This window comes from Nannobrachium achirus, assembly GCF_963921795.1.
Source record: "Nannobrachium achirus genome assembly, chromosome: 3".
Lineage (NCBI taxonomy): Eukaryota > Metazoa > Chordata > Actinopteri > Myctophiformes > Myctophidae > Nannobrachium > Nannobrachium achirus.
In genome coordinates this window covers 18034150-18044488 of record NC_137812.1, presented here as the reverse complement: position 1 = coordinate 18044488, position 10339 = coordinate 18034150, and the positions used below count along the sequence as shown (strand labels likewise).

The window sequence follows — 10339 nt, the reverse complement described above, 5'->3', positions numbered from 1 at the left end:
GTGAACTATCCCTTTAAACTTGACCTCTGTATGCCTGATCCTAACCCCAACCTGAATAATTACATAATTGTAAGTATAATAACTATAACATATCTTTTTAACCATGAATCAGCCTCTTGTGAGGAACAGGAAAACTGCCCTCACATTCGATAATCTCCCGAGTCCTCACAAGTAGAGTAATACACGTACACACACACACACACACACACACACACACACACACACACACACACACACACACACACACACACACACACACACACACACACACACACACACACGCACACACACATAGAAGTGACCTTTACGCAACATTCTCAGTTAGGGTTATCAAAAAAAATTACATTTGGAACAGGAGTTGTTTTTAAAGGAGAAGATATTTGAGGTTGTACCAGAAACAAGTGTTCATAAAGCACCGATTCAGTTTATAAAAAAAGACCCAAACATGAGCAAGAAAGAAATACATTAAAGTGAACCACAAGTAAAGTCGGCCCAGATCCTCTTTAACCATATGATTCATCAATATCTACAGAAACGCACGCACACGCACACACACCCACACACATTTAAAAAAAAAAATAAGAAGTACGTATCATTTCTTTCGAATTAAGTTTATCTTATAGCTAGCGTTATTATAAATTATTAAATAGCATAAAAACAGGTAGTGTTTTCACATAATGGAGATATGTGGATGTTCTCTTAACACATGGGCGGCCAAGGTTTATAACATTTATAGCTGTTGCTGGTGCCACCATTGACTTACGTTATGTTTTGATGAGCCCCGCAAGCTTCGTGCGTGTGCACGTGCGTGTCCAGAGAAGATTGAGGAGGTACTCCATTTGTTTACAAACGCTCGCGAAACTCGCGGTAAAAAAATCGCGGTAAATTCGCGGTAAAGTGTCGCCGTGAAAACAATCAGCTCTCTGCCTCCATGGGGCTGTTTTTACCTCATTCTCAGATAAAGCCGTTCTTATGTTTCAAAGTAGAATCTAAAGCCATGTAAAATCCTTCCGTGTGGGGAGAGACAGGGGGCTTCCTGCCCTGGCTGGGTGACGTAATGGATTCAGGGCATGCAAAGGGAAGCTGCGGTCTCGAAAAGTTAACTATTTGTTGACTCGTCCCTCGACGATATAACTTCCTGTGGCAGGGTGACATCTAGTGGCCATAACTCGTCCCTGAACGCGTTTGGCTCCCCAAGTGTTAATGTACAAATGCATTTACTGTAGGCCTTTTACAACACCGTCTACAACTAAACTGAACCTGGAACCAGGCCAGTTCAGTACAGTACGGTTCAGCAGTGTTTTCCAAATTAGCAGCAATTTACAGAATAAACAAGATATATACTGTATGTTTGAATTCCAATTCCCTCATACATAGAGTGGATTATTACCAAGTCCTGGGGCCTCATTTGAAAGGTAAAACACTGCAGTACCGTACAAACTCATTGATCTTCTTACTCAGTGTGCACTGTACTGAATAGAGATGAAACTATTTTTGTTTTCCTAGTGCAGTGGTTCTCAATGTGAGGTCCAGGAACCCTCTTGAGTTCCCTTGGACCCTTGAAGGTTTGTAACTTCTGGAGTTTGTGAACCACTGTTCTAGTGCAACCCCAGGACTAAACAGTACACAGTGCAGCACAGTAGCCTAGAGTGTGATTTGGTAGAGTTACTTGAGACTATAAATCAGTACAAGACTTCAGCTGCTTGGCCTTCTGTTCAGCTCACTTTGACCGTGGCTTAGTTCAAGTCCCATCTCAGTCTCTGACTGCTGTGTTTGTGTTATAAGTCTTAAGTAAGAGTCTGTATAAGAGTACATTGACAAGCACACGCTTCCCCACTGTTTGCAATTATTTCCATTTGTCAAACAGCACAGCTCTCAAGTTATATGGGAGTCACCCTTTTCACTGGGTTTCCCAGAGCAGCATAGTACTAGCTAGTACTATTGCTGGGTGGTTCACGTGCTGGCTGACCAACACACTGATGATCTACAAGCTCTCAACGTGTCGCACCGCAACGCGTTGTGAGCTTCCAGACTGACTATCTTCGGTGCACAACACTGGCGGTGCAACCAACTTTCAATCCAGGGCAGGCTTATGTCTGAGCCTCTGGCAGAGGGAGCGCAGGCTCACAGGCCACCGAGGGAGAGGCCGCTACGAGTCCGTTTGGGCCGCGGCACAACAGCGCCTTGGCGGCGGAAGCGGCGGCCGTTGTCGTGGTGGCGGAGGAAGCGCCAGCGGTGGTGACGGGCCCGTTGAGGTTGCGGTAGGACCGCTGCCGCGGCAGCGATCGGCGGCGGGGGCCGGGCACGGCGGCCGAACCCCGGAGGCACATGGAGGGAAAGCTGAGGCCCACCAGGCAGCAGCCGGGACAGAAAAACACATCGTCCTGCTCGGCGGCGGCGGGGCCCGGGTGCTCCGCGGCGGAGGCGAGGACCTGGGAACCGTGGTAACCGTTCGCCTGTCCCGTGGCGGCGCCCCACGGTACCTGTTGTCCGATGGCGACTGAGGAGCCGTTGTTGTTCTCCAGCAGCCTGGGCAGGGGGGGCAGGGAGGGCGGGCCGGCAGAGACGGGAAGAGGCCAGCCGTTGGTGCACAGGGAGGAGTTGGAGGAGAGCAGAGGCTGCTCCGGTTCTGGAGACTTGGTGCAGTCCATGGGCTCTGTCACACACAGCTCCTCCCCTGCTCTCTGCTGCTGCTGCTCCTCCAGTGGCTCCACAGACACCATGTCCAGCTCCAGAGGATGACACTGGTCCTCCTCCGGCTCTCCCTCCATCCGTCCATGGGCCTCCCTCGCCGCTGACATTCCATCCTTCCTCATCTTGCCGTCCTCCGCCTCTTCGTCTATCCTGTCCTGAAACACGTCCTCCTCTTCCTCGCCGGAGTCGCTCAGAACGGCGCCGTTCCTGCCCAGCTCCGGGGTGCAGGGCAGCGACTGGCACCTCCTGGGAGTCGCCCTGGACGCCCCCGGGGTGCCTCTGAGGTGGTGGTGGTGGCGCGGGGAGGTGCACAGCAGGCCGTCGCGAGGGGCCGGCAGCGTGAAGGTCAGCGAGATGAAGGACTTGCTGGGCGTGTCCAGGAGCTTGCAGCGGCCGCCGTTCAGGTCCTGGCGCAGCGAGAAGGGGTTGACCCGTGCCGGGGTGCCCAGGAGGAGGGGGGAGGTGGGGGCCGTGGCCGGCAGCACGTCCGACTGGCTCCGGGACAGCCTCTGCTGCTGCTGCCCCTGGTTGTTGGTCCCGGGGTGACAGGGGGAGCTGAGGTGGCGCCGGTAGGGGCTCACGTCTGCCGCCACGGGCTCTGAGGGAGAGACAGAGTGGAGCAGGAGGAAGGGATTTAGAAAGGCCATTTTTGTATTGTTTTCTAAACACGGGCCGGTATGCTTTTTTATGCGCAAACATTTTGAAAAGAGTGACAATAGTTTAACAAAAAGGCTTCAAAACAGCCAAAAGGCACACACATCCAAGGCCATATATGCTGGGTGCTGGACTAAAGAACAATGTAATAGGAAAACTAGACCAGGTCAACCTGGTTGTGCCAGACCCCCTGTCTGTCATCATCATTTATGACATCATGCCTTTTGTAGGCATGTCATCATCATGTCATCATCATATATACCCTTTATATAGAAAACCAGGACAGACAGACAGACCGACATTTGCTTATGTAGGCCTACCCATTTCATGGGTCTGGCAATAAGAGTCCACACGTACACCAATTAATGCTCCCAAAGAGTTACAAGTAAACATCCTCTTTGGGAGCATTAATTGGTGCTCAGACTCTTATTTTCCTATTTGTAAATAGTGACAATAGCACAACGTGTCCACACTCATGGATGTGCTTTTGACAATTGCTGTTTTTTTAAACCTCGTGTTTTCATCAGGATGGGGGACAATTCACCCTTTGTCAAGTCCTGCCTATTGTCCCGCCCCTCTTCACACCCATTGGTTGCTGTGTCTTGGTGGGACATTCGGTGGGACACTCCATCCACTACCATTGTAATTCAGTTGCTTCGTATTGTTATTCTGTGTATTCAATTCTCATTTCAAACTTGGTTTCAGTCAAATGGAGCTGCTCAGTGGCAGTATAGTGACTCAGCATGTTTTTAAATGTTTTTATTTCTCCAAAAATTATGTTTTAGCAAATTCACCATAAAAAAAGCGGAACCAGGGCGGGACAAGGCAGATAGAGCCTGCTGGTTGGTCAGTCAGGGACCAACCAGAAGGCTAACAAAGAGTGAATTATTTTAGCGCTTAGCACACTTAGTGACTGCACCTTTCAACAGAACGCAACATGACAGACATCTATGTAAGCACTAAAAAACATGTGTTATTATTATTTTAATTGCAGTGAAACCCACTGAACCCAGACAATGTGGTAGTCAATGTTGAAAACTGGCACATTTGAGTGTTTTAGAGATATAATTTGGGAGAAATAGGAAGTAAAGGCAAGGAGGGAGGTGATGAAAGAGAGAGGGATTCACAGGATAGAGTGGAAACATATCACTGTCAAATATTTGATTTAAATAAAGCCTCTATATGCTGTTGACTGTTCTAAAAAAAAGGGGGGGGGGGAAAGATTTAAAGATTTGGCATGTTTTGACAAAGTATTAGTCAAAACATCAGTAATCAGTGGTCTAGACGTGGTCTCCAAAGCTGGGATCGGCATCAAACCCAATCTGGCTTAAACGTTTAAAGGGATGTTTGTCAAAGAATAAGTCTAGATGTATATTGTATGAAGGTCAGGCAATGCAAGGACATTTTATTTGTACAGCAGGCAATTCAATGTGCTTTACACAAAACATCATGATGATCAATGAAGGGGTCCGGCTGACACTGTGTATTTTGCCTCATCGTATTTCAAGGTCAACTTCAAGAAGAAGCATTCCAACAAACACAGCTGTGTGGGAAGCTGGCACAGGAGGCTGTTCTCTGCACTAGCGTTGGTCAGGGTGACAGAGCAGAGCTGAGAGAGATAGCTTATTACTTCCCTGCAGCTGTGGGCCCAAATTGTATGGGGTCTGTGGCCAATGTATTTGACCCCAATCAGAAAATATTTTGTGCCAGTGACCCCCATACAAGATTTGTGTTCTATCTATTTTGCAGGCCTATATAGGGTTAAAGTTGTTAAACTGCATTTGATGTTCATGGGGATCCCCTGGAACCCCTTCAAGGACCCCTGGGGGTCCCCGGACCACACTTTGTGAACCACTGAGACCAACCAGTAAAGGCCAGCCGTGACAGGGATTACAGTACCAAAACAAAACATGGCAAATGACAACTAAATTCATTAAACATTAAACATATTCATTGATGCCCCCTGGTGTCCATGTGCTACACCTTCACCCTCGACAGAAAGCCTCCTCTAACTCCTGCCCTGTGATGTTTACTTAGACTCAGAGCTATGGTGGTCCTCTGCTCCTCTCTCCATGCCCTCCAGGCTGAACACAATGTCAGAGAACGCTGGTCTCCTCACAGCACTCATCTGAGCAAACACAGGAGGTGACAATAAACAGAGGAAGCAATGAGCGTCTGTGAGTCATATTCAGGTTTTGATTCTGTGTATTATACAGAAATGCAAATGGGGACTAATGCTATCAATACACTATCGTCTATTCACAGTTTTGACCAGGTGACCATTAGAATATATTGTCTAGATGTTCAACATTTACATCGTAGAAATGGATATTCCTAAAATAATCTCATTGTTGTTCACCTGTATCGCATGTTGAAACAGTTCTCGAATTACACTTTCCGGACACAAATCAATGAGAATAAGATGATTCTGCCAATGTATTACGAATTTTAGCAGGAAACTACTACAGTACCTTTATTAATCATTGTAAATGGACAAGAAAAACACTGTCAGGTTCTGTAATTGTAGACATTGCCAGAATTCACTTTGTTTGTGTTCGTTTGCATTCGACATTTCTGTTGATTTTCATATAGAGCTAAAAGTAAAGGAACACAATCAGTGGCCTTCATGAAAATCTAATTACAATATGCTTTGAAAAATGACTGTACAGCACACAGTGAGTAAATGCCAGACCAGTTTTTAAGGAACCTCAGTGTGTGTGTGTGTGTGTGTGTGTGTGTGTGTGTGTGTGTGTGTGTGTGTGTGTGTGTGTGTGTGTGTGTGTGTGTGTGTGTGTGTGTGTGTGTGTGTGTGTGTGCTCCTTCCTTACATTGCAGCATGTAACTGCCAGGCTGAAGAATGCAGGACAGTCTCCTATCAGGTTTTCAAAGGCCTCCACATCCAGACCAAAGTCCTACAAACACACACACACACACACACACACACACACACACACACACACACACACACACACACACACACACACACACACACACACACACACACACACACGTACACAACGCACAAATAACAGAAACACATAATATTCATTGTTACATTTTCCCCTCCAAAATGTACAAAATATTGAGCATATTTACTCAGGGACTTCCCCCCCCCCCCCTCTTAACCCATTTATATCCGGGTTCAGTGTCCACAGAAAGGGTTTCATGAGCAGAGGAATGCTTTGGATATCGGACAGAAACCTCTTACCCCCGTATATTGTGTTTCTTTCATATACTGTATATTAATGCCCTGGCCTTCACGATCATACTACAGCATTGCACAAAAGCATCAAAAGTAGCAGATATGCAAGCTCAAAACTTGGCGCGAAGCACACACTACTGCAGTGATTAAATATTCAGGTGTGCAGCGGAGAGATGATGAATGAAGCGGCTCATAACAATCTATTGATCGGTCTCAGTCAGCCTACACGTCTGCTGAGTCAACATTTCCTCATTGAAAACAACTGAAAACTGATGTCACTTTAGCATTACATTTGGAGGTGGAGAAAATATTGGAGACGAGTTTCAGACGACTATAGACTAGATTGGGGTCTCAAACTGGCGGCCCGGGGGCCATTTTGCGGCCCGCAAGACGATATTTTGTGGCCCCCACCTTAATATGAAAGTTTAATGTTAGTGCGGCCTGTGAGTTTTATATGAACCTCAAAAGAGTTAATAATACAGTACAGTTAACAGTACAGTACATGCTGACATACGTTAAACACAACTTGTTTACACCAGGGTCCTTGTTTATCTTATTTTGTGTTAAAAAATTAAAAAGACATTTGAGAAGATTGGATTTTTTTTTAATTTCTTTGATGGGGAGATAGATGCAGTAGTTGTTAGACTGGTATGAAACTACAGTATAATAATGAAACAAATTAGTGCACATGCACTAATTTGTTTTATTAGAGCACGTGCAAGCACACATGCACGCGCTGCGCACGCGTGCATGTGTGCTGAGGCTGCGGCCCAGCCTCAGCCAGACTCTGCCTCCCACGGCCCCAAGGTAAATTGAGTTTGAGACACCTGTCACTAGACAGAGGAAGATAAGTGTGTGTTCTGATTATTTTAGCACATTACAGTGTGCTTTTACAGCAGTGGTACTGAGACTAGTTCATTTCAAGGACCCCCAGGTTGTTATGACCCTCAGAACTCTGAGAGTGTACAAATGGAACCAAATGGACCTGTGTAAAGTGGGTCCATTTGGTTCCATTTGTACACTAATTTGCAGACTTATAAGGTTCCATTTGGTTCTTAACTATCAATTATTACTGCTGCAGACCCCCTGGAACCCCCGGCCTCAAGGACCCCCCTTGGGGCGCCGGCCCCCACTTTGAGAACCACTGTTCTATAGCAGTGGTTCTCAACCTGTGGGTTATTTTTGGGGGGTCCCCAGATGATTAACTTAATGTGCAACATTGTTTTCTCTCTCAACAGTAAGTGTATAGAGGGTATCTTCACATTTATCAAGTGACAATTTAAGGACTTTTTAATATCTCTAAAATGACAAATAAAACATTGTCCAAATTGTCAAATATTAGAGGGAGAAATTGTGAAAATAGCAGATCTACATGCTCACAACGCCTCGCCATTTTCACAATAGAACCGTGTTATACAAAATGTAATGCCTCAAGTCTTAGTGCTCATCAGGGTGTGTGGGGTCCCCAGTTAAAATATGATTATTTGGGGCCTGAAAAGGTTGGGAACCTCTGTTCTATAGGATGCAGAGCCATCTACTGTACAAATGGGTTGTCTGTCTGTCTGTCTGTCTGTCTGTCTGTCTGTCTGTCTGTCTGTCTGTCTGTCTGTCTGTCTGTCTGTCTGTCTGTCTGTCTTCCAAGGCTAATCTCACAAACCGCTGGACCAATCAGTCATAGACACGAATGCGTAGACGCTAGACGCCTCATTGGTCACTGTGTCCGAACATCAACGTCAGCACCATAATATCTAGGTCAGCTTGCCATCACTCCAATGCTAGAAATATGCATGAGTTGTATGTAAGACCCTGAGACCATTTACAGTTACTATCCATGGTGTGTTTTGGTGTGGAACCCCCAGATCTTTAATTTAACAAAGTATCCAACACAACTAGATGTCTGACATGTTGTAACAAACCAAAGGGTCAAATCGGTCGAGAATTCTACGAGTTTTTATTACTTTCATTGCGGAGAGACCTCCTGCTTCCAGACATATTGGGCCCGATTCATCACAAATAGAACAGACGTAAAGAGGAGGAAGAGCTGAAGAAAGAATATGTAGGAGAGGCTCTGGAAGAAGCAAAGACAATGGTCAAAGAACAACACGAACAAGAAGCAAGAGAGAAAGCTGAGAAAAGCGACAAAGTATTGGCTTATGAATTTCTGGGTGGTGCCGCCGGAGCTGCAGTTGGAGCTGCTGCCGGCGCCGATGCTGGGCGTAGTTATGGCCTCTATGGAGCAATAATAGGTGGTGTATGTGGGTGTTGCATAGGGGGTAAATTAGGCGCAGCAGCAGCGGCTGATGCTGATTCAAGCGGACAGGCTGTAGTCGATGGTGCCCGGGCAGTGTCTACCATAGGGAAAACAGTGAAAGAAAACTGCATCACCCAATGAATGACATGCAGAGCTTCAGCTTGAGCCAAGTCAAGTAATTCACATCACGTCGGTCCGGGCACCTAGGCCGCATTGCCGCCTGACAGCGAGGGTTTGAATCCCGACAAAACCAAGGATCTTATTACAATGGCCAATTAATTGCAATGTTAATGAAACAACACAAACTTTGCAACATATAAGGTCCCTGTATATCCTGTCTTTTACAGGTAGCATAAATTATATTTCTTTGGTTAAAACAAAATCGTCACAGCTCTATATTCTGATAACAATCATTGCTATAGAATTTGTTTAGTAGCAGGGGTCTCCCAGTCGCTCCTCTTTAACTAACAGGAAATACGTTTTCAGGTGGGTTACCAATTTCAGCCAATAAGGAGAGATAACCCATTTATCAGCTTCAATTGCATAGTGTCCCTGTTTATTTCTTTTTGTCTACTTTATTTGAGTCATCATCACCATCAGTCATCCTGTATAAGTTCTCTCTCCTGATTGGATAACATTGTTATCCTGACCTGATAATGCTTTTTAAGTGTATTAAGGAGTTACAGACAAGACAGTACCCTGCCCTGATACTGCTCTATAGCAACGATTACTATGAGAATATATAGCTATTTAACACTTTTTTCAACAACAAAATATATATAATGGCCCTGCCTTTAAACTTTGTTTATGTGGGTTTACTGGGTTAATGGTTTATGCACTTATCTGCTGATGTGGTTCCTATGTTTTGTTCCTATGACCTGTTGATGTAGTAGGACTTGTAATGTTGTTGAGGTGTGTGATAATCCAATGTACCAGTAGGTGGCAGCCAAATGCCATTGAACTCGAGTTGTTAGCAGAAAGGTAGCTTCATGTGTGAAGAGAAGAGTGCTAAAACTATACAAAGAAAACAGAAGAATACCCTGGAGAAATTGGTGCACTGAGTTTCACAGACAGTAAAGACTTCAATCATTGGTGAAACCTAAGTGAAAACTAATGATAAAACAACCCAGCTGTGTGCCTTGCCTTGCCTCGATCCTCACCCAAGGCAGTGGTGTGACAACTGCAATGCACTTAGTCCTACTGTATGAAAGCCACAGGCAAATTGTAGGACATTTAGTTCCATAAATAACGGTGTAACTGTTTACAAATATAGGTTACATTACATAGTGTCACCTTCTTAAGAATGGCCTAAGTAATCTTTTGAGGAAATGTATATTTTTCAGGTAAATCAGCTCTTCATAACACTGGCTATAGGCTATATTGTTTTTTTCCGTTTTATGAAAAACGTCCATGCTCAGATCAGGAAAGAAAATTCAAAAAAAAAAAGTCTGCTTTCAGAATCAGAATCCAGAGTCCAGGAATTTCAGGGAGGCCACAAAGGCCATGGCCGTCGTTGCCCCTCAGGTTGGCCCCTAAAA

General features: G+C 45.4%; 1 protein-coding gene across 1 annotated transcript; it reads right to left on the bottom strand.

Annotated features, from left to right (window-relative positions):
• Positions 1-2090: 2090 nt before the first annotated feature.
• On the bottom strand, positions 2091-6925 carry LOC308282042 (dual specificity testis-specific protein kinase 1-like; the record flags this gene model as incomplete). Its single annotated transcript, XM_080722389.1, has 4 exons — positions 2091-3292; positions 5425-5476; positions 6177-6260; positions 6908-6925. The coding sequence occupies 4 exons, from the start codon at positions 6923-6925 to the stop codon at positions 2091-2093; spliced, it is 1356 nt and encodes a 451-aa protein (XP_080578515.1).
• Positions 6926-10339: the final 3414 nt, after the last annotated feature.